The 18,167-nt window shown below is 36.1% G+C and overlaps 1 protein-coding gene across 2 annotated transcripts in view; it reads right to left on the bottom strand.

The window, feature by feature from the left end:
• Positions 1 to 1,099: 1,099 nt before the first annotated feature.
• The window catches only part of CCDC173 (coiled-coil domain containing 173), a 35,177-nt gene continuing 18,109 nt past the window's right edge, over positions 1,100 to 18,167 (bottom strand). For both annotated transcript variants that reach the window (XM_032408430.1, XM_032408439.1), the window contains 5 exons: positions 17,651 to 17,807; positions 12,495 to 12,634; positions 9,343 to 9,535; positions 8,470 to 8,634; positions 1,100 to 2,815 (listed from right to left, as the gene is read on the bottom strand). In XM_032408430.1, the coding sequence (XP_032264321.1) occupies positions 2,471 to 2,815; positions 8,470 to 8,634; positions 9,343 to 9,535; positions 12,495 to 12,634; positions 17,651 to 17,807 (1,000 nt within the window). In that variant the 3' untranslated portion in view covers positions 1,100 to 2,470. The remainder of the gene's footprint in view (positions 2,816 to 8,469; positions 8,635 to 9,342; positions 9,536 to 12,494; positions 12,635 to 17,650; positions 17,808 to 18,167) is intronic.

Raw genomic sequence — 18,167 nt, 5'->3', positions numbered from 1 at the left:
TTAAATAAACTATAACAGTTTGTTTTGTATTTTTAAAATTACTGTTGTATTAGTTATTCAACCTTTATTTTTATTAAAAGCTAAATAATGAAGATAAATCAACTAAAATATACTTTTATTTTACCCATGGGGATATAGAATTTGTATTAGGAAAAACTGAGCAAAGAGTTTAACAGTACTGAGCTTCTTTAGGAATTTAGTCAGCAGTGATGATTTCCAGAAGGTTTGGAGATAAATTCTAATGTAAATGTTTAATCATAATGTTTCAGATTACAATGTGTCTTTTGCCTCAGCAAACTTAAGGTTAGATTTGGAATTTGCATTACTGTCTACTGGAATGCTACATTTGCTTTTTAATTCCTCCAAATTTCTCAGCATTGGGAACATTGTATTATATCCTGTGCCTGCCAGTTTTAATATAACACTTGACATTGTAAAGCCATATAGATGTTAATTGACTCGTAAAACAAATTGTCTAGTTTTTGGTTTCTTGTTTGGTTTCATTTTTATTTAAATTAGATCTATTTAGGGAAAATGCACCAACTTGAAAGTTAGTCACTGAAAATATATATGGTTAGATAAAAATGTTCTGACCATTCAGTGGTTTATATGTGTTAAGAGGTATTAAATTCTTGAATTCTGGAGTGTTTTTAAATGCTTTATTTAGCCAGAAGAATATGTAAAATGTGAGTGCTTCATATGGACTGTGTAAATTAATTGTGTATTAAAATACTTTTAGTATCAATTTGCTTTTTCTATTTTCATTGCTTTTTAGGCTTCCTTCTTAAACATATTTCCCAACCTAATACTGTTATTTCCTTTTTATTTTTAAGTGCTGATTGATAATTTTTACACCTTTCCCCCCTCAATACCCAAATATATATCTCAGCCACACATTTGTTTTTAAAGGACTTCTCTTATTTATTAAAAAGGTTTTATTTATTTGAGAGAGAGAGCACAAGTGGGTCGGGGGGAGGGGCAAAGGGAGAGGGAGAAACAGACTTCCCGCTGAGCAGGGAGCCCAACGCGGGCCTCAGTCCCAGGACCCTGGGATCACAACCTGAGTCAAAGGCAGGTGCTTAACCGACTGAGCCACCCAGGCGCCCTTAGCCACACATTTTAGCTATGGATTTCTTATCCTATTGGCAGATTACAACAGTTGTGTTTCCACTGTTCTGAGTGCCTTGCAACTCAGTTTTTTTTCACTCAATTGTTTTGTGATTAATTTTTAAGACTTTGCATAGCCCTTTTGTTTTTAATGTGCTTAACTCTAGTAGAAAGACCAGCCCAGTTGAAAGTAATACAATGAAACTGTTCACATAAGGTAAGAAAACTAGTAATGTCTTTAATGTTTTATGTTCTTCACTGGGATAAGTTGGTTATAAAACATTTATGAAATTAACCATTTTGTAGAAACGTGTTTCCTGTGTTGTAATGTGAAGATAGCTTCATCCAAAACTAGTAATCACCCCCAAATGTACAGTACTTTCTAAAACAGAATTTAAAGAAAAAGATACGTGGCAGAGGTTCCCTGACTTTATTAGTTCATTGAGCCTTTACATCTAAGTAATTTTTAAAATGGTGGCAACCCTAGGCCAAAAGAACTACCGAACAATTTAGCAGCCCTGTGAGAAAGGAAAATAACCTGTATTTTGCTCTTAAACACATTCACCAATGGGATAATATGTGAAGCTTAACTGTACAACTCAAACTTTTGAGTCAGATTGGATGCAGTCACCTGTGTATCAAATTGCTCATATAACTACTTGTAGAAAAATTACTTCAAGTAACTCGAAAACAGTAATTTGCACATGTCTAGCAAGATACACTCTACAAAATAAACCACAAGTCAAACTCTGTAATCCTATTGTTAGCAATAATATTGGTAGTGTTTGAAACTAAAAAGTACTGAAGGATAAATAAATTTCTGCTGAAGAGAAAAATACTTATGATGCAATATTATTCAACTATAAAAAGGAACAAAGTACTGATAATGGTATAAGATGGATGAAACCTGAAAATAGCTAAGTGAAATAGGCCAGACACAAAAGGCCACAGTATGATTCCATATAATTATATGAAATACCCAAAATAGGCAAATCCATAGAGACAAAGTTGCCAGAGGCTGTGGAAAGGGAGGGGAAGTGGGAGGTGACTGCTTAGGTACAGGGTTTCCCTTTGGAGCAATGAAACATCCTGGAACTAGATATGGTAATGGTTGTACAATATTATAGCTATACTTAATGCTACTGAATACATATTTTTAAAGGCTAAAATTACACTATGTTGTGTATGTATTATCAAAGGGATTTATTAAACTTTGGTAGTGAAGAATCCATTAGAACAGACATAATTGCACTTAGATGAAGAGCAGCTTTATTAACAAATTATAAGCATAAAATTCACTTATTTGTAGCTCATAATATTAGCTACAACTCAGTCTTCTCAATCTCAAAAATAAACTTTTTTTCTACCATGTAAAACCTAGCCTTCCCTTAGACTTTTGAAAATTACTATATTTTGATCCCTGAGAGTTATAGAAAGGGAGCTGGACTCCGGTGCCGTCATTTGCCTGATAACTGGGTCTTAATCCACCTCTGTTCACAAAAACTGGTCCACGGCCACCTCCATGTCCTTCCTGTACAGCTTTTACAAGAGGATAAATATATTTATTTGTTGATTCAGACTCAAGTTCAATTACTTCTCTGGCATAATCTTGAAATTCCTTCTCCTTTTCAGCCACAAGAGCTTCATTAAGTCTGCAATACTCTAATTCTGCTTGTTTTTCTTGCTTCGTGTTAAATTTATTTTTGGCCTATTTGGGAAAGAAAGAAAGTGCAATTTCATATTGGTAAGATCAATTTTCTAAATATACATAGCATTTGAAGTTGTAGATAGAATTTTCTAAACTCACTGATAGGTGACAAGCTCTGAATTAACAACTACAGTTGACCCTTGAACAACATGGGGGTTAGGGATGCCAACCCCTGGTACAGTAAAGAATTCATGTATAACTTTTGATTCCGCAAAACTTCTAATAGCTTCCTGTTGACCAGAAGCCTTACTGATACATAAAGTTGACACATTTTGGATGCATATATGTATTATATGCTGCGTTCTTAAAATAATGTCTTTTTCTTAATTTGGGGTGGGTGTATTTCTAGGCTATGTGGTTCATCTCCAGGTTTTTTCAAATGGTAGCAAATCTCCAAAAAATTTTCCAATGTATGTATTGAAAAAAATCCATGTGTAAGTGGACCCCCACAGTTCAAACCTGTATTGTTCAAGGGGCACCTGTATATACTATAATTTCAGAAACTCATGCTTCTCACAGTAGTACGCTCAAAGCAGTGGCTCAGTGAAACTTAATAGCCTTATGCAATAACATATCTTCAAGCAAACAATATAACAAAGTAGTTAAAAGCATGAACTTTAGGTAAAAAATGAGTTTAGAATCCTGTTTCTACCTTTATAAAAATGTGTACTTTGGCAGGTATAGAAGACCTACCAATCACTGCCTCCAACCCGTCCACTATTTTTTTTTTTTTTTTGAAGATTTTATTTATTTGACAGAGACACAGCGAGAGAGGGAACACAAGCAGAGGGAGTGGGAGAGGGAGAAGCCTTCCCACAGAGCAGGACCCTGGGATCATGACCTGAGCCGAAGGCAGATGCTTAACGACTGAGCCACCCAGGCACCCCCCCTTTTTTTAAAAAAATCTCTACACAATGTGGGGCTCAAACTCACGATCCTGAGATCAAGAGTTGCATATTCTTCCAACTGAGCCAGCCAGGTGCCCTTCCCCCATCTACTATTCTGAAAGAACTCACTGAAATCCACTGTTAAGTCAGCCCAATATACCATGTGACCCAGCCAAATAAGATTAAATCAGCAGTGAATATCTGAACTAAATTAAACCAAATACATTTTCTTTTCCCAGGAACTTGAAGTTGTAACAAGTGACATTTATCAATGTAGGTTGGTTGATCTGGAACTGGTTGGAGTAAGTACTCTAAGCGATTTACCAAAAGCCAATTTATATCTCATAATTTTTTTTTCTTTTACCTTCTTTTAACTCTAATATTTGCAAAAACATTGTTCTTTTAACTGATTTTATGAGGTGATTTTAATGAAGTCTGATTGACAACTTCTTGTCTTAGCAGCATTTTAAGAAATGCTGAGTTTGAGTTTGTAAAAAATTGAGTGATTTTGTCTACTTATGAATATATTTAATATTTATGAAAATATTTTCCTAAATCAGTAACCAGCACTTAAGTATAAAAGAGCCCAAACCTGATAACTACTGTACGTTGAAATTTATAAATAAATAGAGCAACCATAACATATTAAATACCAAATTTTTTTGGCATTTAATTCATATTCAATACAAATTCAAATACAATTCAAAATTAAGGTTTGTGTGCTAAAAAAAAGGCTTATGTGCTATTTATTGAATCGGTGATACAATTGCAGGAATTTGAAAAAGTAGAAAATGCCCTTCAAAAAGATTGAGAAAATCAGAAAAAGCTAAAACCACTCTCATAAAAGGTAAAATACTATAATTTGGGAACTTAAAAGAGCAACTAGGATATGTTTGTTTGATAGCAATTTATGGAAAGATATTAAGGAAGCAAGGAGAAACATCTGAAGTACAGAGAGGAAGTGACAAGGGAAGGAAAGGATTATCATAATGGATCATATGATTGATGCCTCAATTTTGATTGCACTAAGCATAAATAGATTTATAAAGAAACTTTTAAAATACTGTTTTAAATTCCTAAAAATTATAACAGATGGGGGGAAGTTGAAAGCATCTTTAGGAGATGCTAATTATTTTGAATACTGGAAGATGAAGGGATCAAGTATTTATTCTGTCTTTTCTTTAAAAACTGTACCTTAGGGAAACCAAATTGTTGATCATGAAAAGTTCTTTGAAGACTTGAGCAAATGAATAAGAAGAAATGAGAGAATATCAATATCTTGCCACCTCATGAACTAAGAAATCTAGGCAATAGTCATCAAAGGCTGTTCATGTCATAGAAGGTGACAATGGTCACCATGTGCCTTCTGATGGAAGTATACACCACCACGTAAGAGGAATTTTCACCAAAGATTTGAACCTGAATCTGACCTCAACTAGATTTTACCTGAAATGCAGGAAACATAATAAACTATACAACAGGGGTTCAACCATAAAAATCCAGACTAGTAATTCTAAAAGACAAACCCTGTAAACCAGTAAAACCCCTCAACAAATAAATTGGAAAACAAACAATAAAAGACAAAAAGGGAGAACTTAAGAAGAGAGGGGTGGAGGAGGAGTGTTAGATAAGAGACTTGAAAGACATATCAACCAAATAGAATATATGGACCTTATTTGATCCTGATTAAAACAAACTAAGGGGTGCCTGGCTGGCTTAGTCCATAAAGCATGTGACTCCTGATCTCAGGGTCTTGAGTTCAAGCCCCACATTGGGCATGGAGTCTACTTAAAAATTTTTTTTAAAAACCAACAAACTAAAAAAAATACGAGACAATTTAAAGGAAATTTAAAGACAATATTAATTGGTTTAGATGTAATAATGGAATTGGGATTATGTAAATTTGTAAAGAGTCCCTGAGTTTTGAGAGATACATACTACATTGATAAAATGATATCTGGGATTTGCTTCAAAATAATATGGCAGATCCTACTTCTGGCAATGGCTACATGAGGAGGTTGGCCATTTCCCCTCTATAAAAACAAGTTTAAATTCTCATTTCAAAGCACTATTAAATGACCATGTATAAGCAACTACTTGAGAAATGTGTTTTCATGAAAAACTGCTACTAAATCAGGTAAGAACTACAAGCTTTTCTGGGGGATATTGCTATCCCTCCAGCTCCTCCAGCTCAGGTGGTGAAAACTTGCAGATCTGCTGGACAATGATGACATTCCATTTGGACTGAGTGGCAAAGCAGCTAGAAATTTAAGGGGGAGATTCTGGAAGTGAGATAGGCATAGAAGGGCTGAAATAATAAACTCTGTGGACATCCTTGTCTCACTGATAAACTACATATTCACACAAGAGACCCCAGGGAGCTTAGCAAAAATTAAAAGCCTGGGGGAAATTGTGAATTTGCTGTTCTTAGGAATAACATCCTCAACCCACACATAGCTTGTGCGGCAGGGGTAAAAACATTACTGTCTTAACATCACTGAACTGAACATCAACTCCACCCACATTATTGGTTGACTGTCAAACTGTCAATCTGCTGAAAACCAAAAATAAAGAGAAATTGTTGAAACCAGCAAGAGAAAAATGATGCATCACATTTAGGGGACCAACAATATGATTAACAGCAGATTGCTAATGATAAACAATGAAGGCCAAAGATGATGGAACAATATATTCAAAGGGCTGGGAAAGAATGATATCCAGTAATTCTATACCCAGTGAAATGAAGACAAAGACATTTCCACAAACACATAAATAATTTATTGCTAACCCACCTGCACTATAAAACATGCTAAAGGAAGTCTTTAGGCTGAACAGAAATGGCCAAGAAACATGAAAAGATGCTCAATATCACTAATCACTAGGGAAATGCCAATGAAAACCACAAGTGAAACCCAGTTCAAACCTATTACGGTGGCTATTGTAAACAACAACAAAACCATCAACAACAAACCCAGAACAGAACAAATGTTGAGTATTCAGAGAAATTGAAACCCTTGAATATTGCTGGTGGGAATGTTAAGTGGTACAGCTTTATAGAAAACAGTATGGTCGTTCAAGGGGCACCTGGGTGGCTCAGTCAGTTAAGTGTCTGACTCTTGATTTCGGCTCAGGTCATGATCTCAGGGTCGTGGGATTGAGCCCTAGGTAGGGCTCCATGTCCAGCGTGGAGTCTGCTTGGGATTCTCTCTCTCCCTCTGCCCCTCCCCCCACTTGTACTCTCTCTTTCTCTCTCAAAATAAATAAAATCTTAAAAAAAAAAATAGTACAGTGGTTCTTAAAAAAGTTAAACCTAGAATTACCATATGATCTGGCAATTCTTTTTCTGTGTATAAAGACAAAAGAAAGCAAGACTCAACAGACACTTGTATACCAATATCCACAGAAGTATTATTCACAATAGCCAAAAGATGGAAACAACCCAAATGTCCACTGATGGATGGATGTATAAACAAAATGGGGTATATACATACAATGGAATATTATTCAGCCTTAATAAAAAAAGGAAATTCTGACACATGCTGCAACATGGATGAGTCTTGAAGACATGATAAGTAAAATAATACAGATACAAAAGGACAAATATGATTCCACTAATATGAGGTACCTGGCATATTCAAATTCATAGAAACAAAGAATAGTGGCCACCAGGGACTGGGGGAATGGGGGAATGAAAAGGTACAGAATTTCAGTGTAGGATGATGAAAAAGTTATGGAGATGGATAGTGGTGAGAGTAAATGCACTTAATGGCCCTGAACTGTTACACTGAAAAATGGTTAAAATGGCAAATTTTATGTTACGTATATTCTACCACATTAAAAATGTTAAAACACAATAATAAGAAAACCCAGGGTACCTGGGTGGTTCAGTCACCTTCAGTTCAGGTCATGATCCCAGGGTTCTGGGATGGAGCCCCATATCAAACTCCCTGCTCAGCGGGTAGTCTGCTTCTTTCTCTCCCTCTGCTGTTCCCCCTGCTTGTGCTCTCTCTCTCTCTCTCTCTCTCTCAAATAAATAAAATTTAAAAAAACCCAAACAACTCAATTGAATAATTGTCAAAAGATCTGAATACATACTTCATAAAAGAAGGCACACAAATGTCTATAAAGGACATGAAAAGATCTTCAAAATCTTTAGTCATTAGGGAAATGTAAAACGACACCATGAAATATAGTTGAAATAGAAATAGTTGAAATTAAAGGATAACAAAAGCAAGTGTTGATGAGGATGTGGAACAGTTTGTCCTCGCATATGTTGCTGGTAGGAATGGAAAATGGTATAGCCATTTTGGAAAACAGTTTTAAGTCATAGATGATTGGATGCCAGGTCCTCTATATGTGTTCTAAAATCTCTGGTACCCCTATCACCCCAACTCTGAAACCTATGAGATCCCAATCAACATAATCTCTGGCCTATAGTTATAAAGAGGGGGGAAAAAAGTAAAACGAAGAAGATAAGCATCATGGCCTGCTGTATGCAATTGCATTTTCTTTAATATTTACTAAAGCACAATAGACACTAAGGAAGGATAAATATTTGTGCAAAAGACATAAACCTAATATGGGAACTTCAATACATATAAAAAGAGAAATTAACTTCACATTTTTTATATATTTTATTGTGTCATAACCATAATGATCATTTGATCTTATTTGACAGATGAAACCACCTGGGAAAGAGAAAACTAGCATGAACTCTACATTACATATTTACTGTTAAAATAAGTATAAACATTTAAGAATAATTACCATTTGCTGAATATGGGCATCTCGAACTTCTTGTCGTTCTTTATCAGCTTTGCGTTTTTTCTCCTTTTCATGCTCCTGGAAAATCCGATCTGCTTTCAGGATAGCCAGCAATTGTTCTTTATCCTCTAGTTTCCTCTGTCTTTCTTCTTCCTCTTTATTTTTCATCTAGATGTTAAAAAGCAAAGGGAAACATTTTTTTTTTTTTTTTATCAACCAGTGCTCTCTAATAAAGCACAGTTAGAAAGAATAGTACAAGCAGAAAGCCTGGAGCAATACAAGGGCAGAAGTTACAGGTACCTGGGCTGATTCCCACATGATCAGTTTACTTTGGTTTTGTTCTATTTCCCAAATAACAGGAAACACACAATGAAAACTTGAGTGATACTGGTTTAAAAAATAAAATACAAGAACAGAATAGCAAGATCTTCTCAAGGTAGGAGAATATTTGTAGGTAAAAAATTAGCTGCTATAATGTTTATAAACTATCCAAATTAAATGTTATGACAGTCAATTATGTAGGAGATAAGGATTATCTGAAGGATTAAGAAATACAGAAATGGGTTATTTTTATTTGGTTAGTCTTAAAAACACTCAAATGTATATTAAGTGAATAACAATTTTTGCATTTCAGATGGTTCTGAAACAGAAGAGATTATTTTGTGTCTATCAATATCTTATTTGTAATTGATTATCATATGATCTTCTGTTAGAAATTAAACATGGTCTGATTTCAAGAGTATAGGAAGATAACTCATACATTGTTTTTCAAATCTTTGCTAGTTTTTTGTCAGAGAGGGAGAGGGAGTGGAAACTACAGTGGAAAGGACTTAAAATTTTTTTTTAGTTTTTATTTGTCGTAATTGAATTGCTTACCACAACAGCTCTATATTCTGCAATCGCTTTTAATTCTGCTTTGTTTTTTTCATATTTTTCTTTTTCTCTTTTTTCCCATTCAGCCTCAGCTTCTGCAGTATCTCTAGCAATAATCAAATCTTCATTGTCAAGTTTCTCTTTTATTAGTTCACTCAGGAAGTTATTTATTCTTTCTCTCCTTTCTTCCATTAGCCTATAACAAAATAACCATCACTTGTTAAATCTTCATGAATAGATTTGTTATGGAGCCAATATAATTTCATTAGAAATCAGATATTTTAGGGGCACCTGGGTGGCTCAGTCAGTTAATCAGCTGCCTTCAGCTCAGGTCATGATCCCAGAGGTCCTGGGATCAAGCCCTGCATGGGGCTCCCTGCTCAGCTGACAGCCTGCTTCTCCCTCTCCCTCTGCCTGCCGCTCTGTCTACTTGTGTTCTATCTCTCTGTCAAATAAATAAAATCTTTTAAAAAAAAATCAGATAATTTATAGTTTTTTACAAAACTGAATGGAGCCCCAATGCTCCTTATATGTACTGATTATTTTAAGTGGAAACTATTTTTAATACTTTATTTTTAGAATAAAGCGTATTTTAAAAATCCAAAGGGAGTAATACATATAATATCTTGTGTACGTGCATGTGTACGCGTGTGTGCATGTAGGAAATAAAGTATTAAAATTCTCACAATGAAAAAATTTTCAAAATACTTAATCAGACACCCTGCTTACTCTAACATTGGAGGCTTAGGTTATAAAATAAATCAACAGCCTTTCTTTAAATGAAACCTCAAAAATATCTAGTAAAAGTTATTAAAATCCTGAATAAATCCATCCTCTTACTATATAGTCTGTTTATAATTTATTCATAGCACTTTATTGACTTCATCTATTTATATGAAGATAGACAACTGTCCTTTTACATTATGAGATTCCTGAGCTCAGAGAATGGGTAAGTCCTCTCTCTAGTTCAGAGCCAAGCATGGTGACTGGCACATCATTAACCATAACTAGGTATTTCTTAAAGGAATAGGGGCATTTTCATTTAGGATTGGACAAAAAATACTTTTAAATTTAGATGTGACAGATTCACTAATTTATGGAATGAATTTGCAAAGCAGTGTGGGAGAAATGATAAGAAAGGACACAGTGCCTATCCCAAGGAAATTACAGTCTAAAGTGGAGAAAAGACATTTGTGCAAATAACAATACATGGCAAAGGGTGACACATGCCAATGAGAAAGCTAGAAAGTGATATAGGCAGATGAGAAAAAAGGAAGGCTTCATGGGAAAGGTGACTTTGCATCTAGACTTTCAACAACAATATTCTAAACACTTTTATTGATTGCCTACTATGTTCCAGACATTATTCCAGGTGCTGGGGATATAACAGTAAACAAAAACATTAAAAATCTCTGTTCTTCTAGAACTTTCATTACAGCTGGGGTAGAGGGATAGTGAACAAAGTAAATAATTAAAATGGTGCTATATCACGCAATGAGGAAAAAGCAAGCAATTAAACAGATAAGCAATGTGGGGGTGGGGCTGTAATTTTAATTAAGGTAGTCAGGGAAGGCCTCACTGAGAAGGCAACATCTGAGTAATGATCCTTTTGAAAGAGTTTAGGGAGGTCAGCATTCCCCAGAGAGGGTACAGGAGAAGTCCAGTGTGAGTGATGAGGCGGCAAAGAAGGAGAGAATAGTACAAGATGAAGTCCAAGAGATGAGGCTGGGGTCAGCTGGGAATTAGGATGGTGGAGAGCCTTATGGGCCTTAGTAAATACTCTACATGTGATATAAAGCCATTGGAATGCTCTGCACAAGGCAAAAGTAGAATGTAGACAGAAACACAGTGTACTGAAACTGGCCTCCTCTCTCTTACCTCATCCCAAACTTATCACTAAGGTAAGCAATGACCTCCATATCTGACATTTCATTTTTAAAATCTCATTTAGGGGCGCCTGAGTGGCACAATCAGTTAAGTGTCCACCTCTTGGTTTCTGCTCACATTGTGATCTCAGGGTCATGAGATCAAGCTCCCTGTTGGGCTCCACACTCAGTGCAGTCTTTTTTTTTTTTTTTTTTTTTTTTTAAAGATTTTATTTATTTATTTGACAGAGAGATAGAGAGAGCACAAGTAAGCAGAGAGGCAGGCAGACGGAGAGGGAGAAGCAGACTCTCCACTGAGCAGGGAGCCCGATGTGGGACTCGATCCCCGGACCCTGGGATCATGACCTGAGCTGAAGGCAGCCGCTTAACCGACTGAGCCACCCAGGCGCCCCTCAGTGCAGTCTTCTTAAGATTCTCCCTCCCTGTGCCCGCCCCTTTCCCCCACTCTCTCTCTAAAATAAATACATAAATCTTTTTTAAAAATCTCATATAATCCCTCTATTGATCTAACACCAATGACTGCTCTCCTCTTACTGAAACTCTCCTTCCTTGTTGTTTCTCTGATTTTCTTCCAATCTCCGGAAACTATTCTTTGGTCTTCGCGTGATCTTCTTCCTCCCAAGGGACTATGCCACCTTCATTTCTTACCTACTCACCATAGGTGAGCTCAGCTGTATCCACAGTTCCAACTACCACTTATATATCAATGGCTCACAAAGCCATCTCTAGCTCATATCCCTCCCCTACAGCAGAGATTTCACTATTTCCAACCATCCACCAGATAGATGTCCTTGATATTCCAAGGGAAACCTAACTCTGAAATCATCATGTCACTAAATGCCCTAGTTATATATAATGACTTACTCTTTTTTTAAAAGATTTTATTTATTTATTTGTGAGAGAAAGCGCACAAGCAGAGGGAGAAGCAGGCTCCCTGCAGAGCAGGGAGCCTGATGCGGGGCTCGATCCCAGGACCCTGGGATCACGACCTGAGCCGAAGGCAGACGCTTAACCGACTGAGCCACCCAGGCATCCCAAAATATTTAATTTATTTATTTATGAGAGAGAGAGTGAGAGGCAGAGGGAGAAGCAGGCTCCCCAGGACCCCAGGATCACAACCTGAGCCAAAGGCAGACGCTTAACCGACTGAGCCAGCCAGGTGCCCTATAATGACTTATTCTTAAAAATTACTCTCATATCACAACTTCTGATTTATAATAATTTCAGATAGTACTTTATTAATTATATGAATTACTTTTAAAAGCTTACCTGTGTGTTTCAGCTTCTTTTTCTTGCCCTATTTGTGTAAGACGCTTTTTTGCTTTGATAAATTTTCTAATCTTTTCATCTTCCTCCTCTTGCTGCTGCCGTTCTACAGCTTTGATGGTATTTTTGTCATTCATATGTTCCTTGGGGAAAAAAACTGTGTATTATCACAAAGAAAAATATCTTTCAACATATGAATATCTAATGAGAACCTATCAAATGGTCCAAGTTATTTCTCTCTTGGGAATTTATCCCAAAGAAACAATCAGAGATACGCATTAAGCTTTATGTACCATGTACTTTATCCCAAAGTTATTTATAAGAGTGAAAAATTGGAAACTTCTAAATCTTTAATAATGAAGAGACGGTTAAATAAATTATACTCTCAATGATATGGGAAGATACAAATAATATAATGGGTAAGTGGGGGGAAAGGAGAATATAAAATACTACATAGCAAATTTCATATATATATATATATATATATAGTACATATATAGGTACAAGTTTATAATGTATATACTACTGGAAGAAATGTATCAAATGTTAATAGTTATCTCTGGGGTATGAGATTATATATGTGACTTTTCATCTTAATGTTTTTCTGTATTTCCTTTCAAATATCTCATTTCTTTAAAATATGTAATTAAAAATAATTCTAGGGGAGCCTTGGTGGCTCAGTCAGTTAGGCAGCCAACTTTTGGTTTCGGCTGGGGTCACGATCTCAGGGTTGTGAGATCGAGCCTCACATTGGGCTCCACACTCAGCAAGGAATCTGCCTGAGATGCTCTTCCTCTCCCTCTGCCCTCCCCCTTCTGCCCCTCCCTGTGCTTTCTCTCTCTCTCAAATAAATAAGTAAGGGGCACCTGGGTGTCTCAGTCAGTTAACTGTCTGCCTTTGGCTCAGGTCAAGATCTCAGGGTCCTGGGATCAAGCCCATGTCGGGCTCCCTGCTCAGAAGGCAGTCTGCTTCTCCCTCTGCCCCTCCCCTCACTTGCTCTCTCTCTCTCTCTCATAAATAAAATCTTTAAAAAAATAAATCTTTAAAAAATTCTATAATCAGAAAAAATACATTAAATATTTTCATAAATTTTCATTTAATGTTTAAATAGTTAATATACTTCTATGGTACACAAATTAAAAATATTTAAATGATACACAGTATAAAGTGTCCTTCCTTCCACATCCACTGTCTGTCTCCCTATATTCCTAATTCCTCCACTGACTTGATCACTGTGAAACTAGTTTCTTGTCCAGACTGTCTTTTCCCATATACACAAGAAAAGATACAGATATATAGTCTTACAAAACATTTTAATATAGGTCATTATTTTTCAAAATAAAAATCTGTTCATATCAGCATATATTCCATGACTCCAGCCTGAGTTAGCCATCATAAAAATAGGTGCCTTTGAACACAATAGCCTGGATATATAGATATTAGTGTGTTAGTTACTATAAGTAGAAACCAATTCAAGTGAAGAGGCAACACTTAATCTTCCAATATATTTATAACTCAGGGTCTACTATGCACCTAGCATTCTTAAGTACTCTCCTATCTTATGGCTATTACTTTTAAAAGCCCATAATCTGGTTAGGAGAAGCATTAGTGAACATGAAAAGCTAATAACAATATCAAACTGTTAAAGGTGATTGTTTTGAATGATTTCTTAAAAGTTTTATTTTGCTGTTTTTTTTCTAAGTTTATTGTAATGTTCAAACAGATTTTTTTTAATAGGAAAGAATAGAGTTAATTAACACAAACTTAATTCTCATTTTTAAAAGTTGAAAGCCTCAGCTCAAGGTCACATTGCTAGTTAGTGGCAGAGTTAGCATTCAAAGGTCTGTCCCATTCCAAAGTATCTTGGAGAGATAAACATATTGCATCCATGAAACAAGAATAAGATTTTATGGAAAAGGAACAATAGCATTACAGGTAAAACTCTTGGAAATTAAAACTCTGGTAGCTAATTGGTAGCTTAATTTGGTAGCTTATTTTATTTTTTTTTAAGATTTATTTATTTGAGAGAGAGAGAGCAAGCAAGCGGGGAGGAGCAGAGGCAGAGGGAGAGAGAGAATCTCAAGCAAACTCTGTGCTGAGCATGAAGCCCGACTCGGGGCTCAATTCCACAACCCTGAGATTATGACCTAAGCCGAAATCAAGAGCTGGATGCTTAACCGACTGAGCCACCCAGGTACGCCTTGGTAGCTAAATTTAAAATTCAATAGAAAGTTTAAAAGACAAAGTTGAGAATAACTCTCAGAGTCAAACAAAAACCAAAAAGGGCAGGAACAATTAATTGCCTACCCAAGATTCTTTCTTCTTTTTTGCATTAGTAGCAGGACCCACATTTTGTTCAGAGTGGCAACATGCTCATCTAAAAAGACTGTATTTCCAAGCTTTCTTTTCAGCTAAGTATGTCTAATTATGACCAATGAGATTTAGTGGAAATCGTTAAGTGAAACTTCTGGAAATGTTCCTTAAAAGGAGAACAGATAGTTGGGCATTCTTTTTTGTCCTTCTTGCTGCCTAGAATGTGGATATGAGGGCAAGAGCTCCAGCAGCCATTCAGGGCCATGGGGCAACTTTGAGGACAGAAGCCATCTATGTTCCAAGAATAGCAAAGCAAAAAAAGAGAAGCCATTTGAAGTCCCTGTTGATTCTGGAGTTGCCATATTAGCCTTGGAATGACTACTCTGCACTTCAAAGTTTTAATTTATTTAAGGTACTATTACCTTTGAGCCTTCCCCTAACTAAAAAAATGAGAAAAGTTTTTTTTTTTTTTTTTTAATTACAGCATCAATTCAGAAAGTCCAATGTGTATCAGAGGGGTTCTAGAACAGAAGAGACAAAATGGAAGATTATACAAGAAATAAAATAAGAAGAATTTCCAGGATGAAAGGAATATATGTTTCCAGATTGAAAGCATCAACTGAATGCTCAGCAAAATAATAAAAACAACTATACCAAAGTATGTCCCTGTGAAATAAAAATGACCCAGAAATCTTTCAGAAAGAGAGAGAAAAATAAAATACAACAGATCACATAAATAGGCTGAAAAACCCAAGTGGCATCATACTTCTCAACAGCAATACTGGAAGTCAGATGATCATGAAACCATGAATACAAAATTCTGAATTCTGAACCAGAATTCTATATCCAGTCAAACCATAAAGCAAATATGACTTTAAATGACAACCTTTTCAAGCAAGAATTTTAAAAATTGATCTGTATACCCTTTCTTAGGAAGTTACTTGAAGATGTATTTCAGTAAGGTGAAGAAGTAAGCTAAGAAAAAGGAAGGCATGGGATTCAGGGGAAATGGGAACTGCAGCCCAGGAAAGTGACCCAGGGAAGTCCCAGAATGACAGCTGGGCAGGAGGCCCAGAGAAGGATGGAGGACTTGCATGGGGGAGCTCTAAGAAAATCAAGAACATAGATAATTTAATATTACTTAGATGAATATTTGAAAACTAGTATCAATATACATTTGACAACTTAGAGAACATATGGGAAAAAACTAAGGTATATAGTCATCAAAGCAAACACACAATTATTTTAATCACAGAAAAACATTTATGCAAGCAAAGAAATATAATCATGGTATATTACTTGGCTCTTCAGAGAACACTATTTATATAATAATAATGATTTAGCTAAAATTATGGCATGATTATTTCAGGGGAAGGGGACAGCATTAGAAAAGAGCTAAATCCTCAACTACCAGGCCAGAGGGACAATGTCTAAAACTGATAAATCAAGACACATATCTTTAGAACTTGATATATTTTTAAAATATGCAGATAATTTAGAATATAATTTCGTATCAGAACAAACAACTAAAAGAACCTGGAAGTGGCTGTCTCCCTGAAGCAGAAGGGGTAAAGCAAAGAACTGCTACTCTTCTTTTAAGCCTTTTGGTGGTGTTTGATGTTTAAATTCTGTGCATGTATTACTTAAGAATAAAAACTAATTTTAAAGAAAAGTGTAAAAATTACAAAATAAAGTGAGTTGCAATAGGCACAAAATAACTATTACATTTATTGAGCACTTATTAACAGTGGAGCAGACACGGAACACACATCACCCGATTCATTCCTCACAACTCTCATTTAAAGGATAAGAAGATGTGGGGCGCTTGGGTGGCTCAGTCGGTTAAGCATCTACCTTCGGTTCAGGTCATGATCCTGCAGTCTTGGGATCAAGCCCTGCATCAGGCTCCCTGCTCAGTGGGGAGTCTGCTTCTCCCTCTGCCCCTCACCCTGCTTGTGCTCTCTCTCTCACAAATAAATAAATAAAATCTTAAAAAAAAAAGATATGAAAATGTATTTACTTGAAAAAAAAGTCTCATCCTTTTCTTTCTTGTTCATGCATGAGAGCACATCCACATAAATCCATAGCAAATGCAGCTCCCCCAAAAGTACACTTAGAAACCCAACTTAAGGGCGCCTGGGTGGCTCAGTTGGTTAAGCAACTGCCTTCGGCTCAGGTCATGGTCCCGGGGTCCTGGGATCGAGTCCCACATCGGGCTTCCGGCTCAGCGGGGAGCCTGCTTCTCCCTCTGACCCTCTCCCCTCTCATGCTGTTTCTCTCTCTCTCTCAAATAAATAAATAAATAAAATCTTAAAAAAAAAAAGAAACCCAACTTAATGACAACTTGTTTTCTACTCCACAATTATTTATAAAAAATATATTAAAAGTCATGCATTGGGGCGCCTGGGTGGCTCAGTCCTTAAGCATCTGCCTTCGGCTCAGGTCATGGTCCCAGGGTCCTGGGATCGAGCCCCGCATCGGGCTCCCTGCTCGGCGGGAAGCCTGCTTCTCCCTCTCCCGCTCCCCCTGCTTGTGTTCCCTCTCTGTCAAATAAATAAAACCTTAAAAAAAAAAAAAAAAAAGTCATGCATTGGACTTTATACATATTTTTAAAGATTTTATTTATTTATTTGACAGAGAGAGAGAGAGATCACAAGTAGGCAGAGCAGCAGACAGAGGGAGAAGGAGAAGCAGGCTCCCCGCTGAGCAGAGAGCCTGATGTGAGACACAGTCCCAGGACCCTGGGATCATGACCTGAGCTGAAGGCAGACGCTTAACCATCTGAGCCACCCAGGTGCCCCTGGACTTTATACATTTTTTGAATAAATGCTGTATTTTTAACTTACAAAAAACAGTCTTCTGCTTTCATTTATCTCTTCTTTTTTCTTTTCTAGTTTTTTCCTCATTTCTATTTCATATAATGCATTTTGTCGCTTTATTTCCTTAGCATCCTTTTCTTCATGTTCTCTCCTTCTTTCTTCTTCCTCTTTATGTTCCTTGATTCTAAAGTAAAAACATAACTAAAATTGAGAGCAAAGCAGAAAAATAGGTTATATTTTGAACAAATGAATTAGATTCTTACCTGGGATGATTTGAAGCTGTGGGGAAATTTGTAAATTTCTTTGGGGACAAGAACAGATATATAAAAAGCAGTAATTAAAGCCAAATCTAATTTTGGTTAGCCCAGAATTGCCAATATTTCCCTTTCTCCAAAATTTGTTTCATTCCTGATCAAAATTAAGTCCTATACCAGATTCAAATGTTCCTTTCCTTTAGAAAGAACTAGGTAACTGAATGACAGTATAGTGGGATGGTGACATTATTTTACAGAGAAGTCTTTAATCCTTAGTGTTTCTCAATTTC

Source organism: Phoca vitulina, unplaced genomic scaffold, assembly GCF_004348235.1.
Source record: "Phoca vitulina isolate PV1807 unplaced genomic scaffold, GSC_HSeal_1.0 scaffold1, whole genome shotgun sequence".
Classification (NCBI taxonomy): Eukaryota; Metazoa; Chordata; class Mammalia; order Carnivora; family Phocidae; genus Phoca; species Phoca vitulina.
This window is presented reverse-complemented; position numbering and strand designations above follow the sequence as displayed.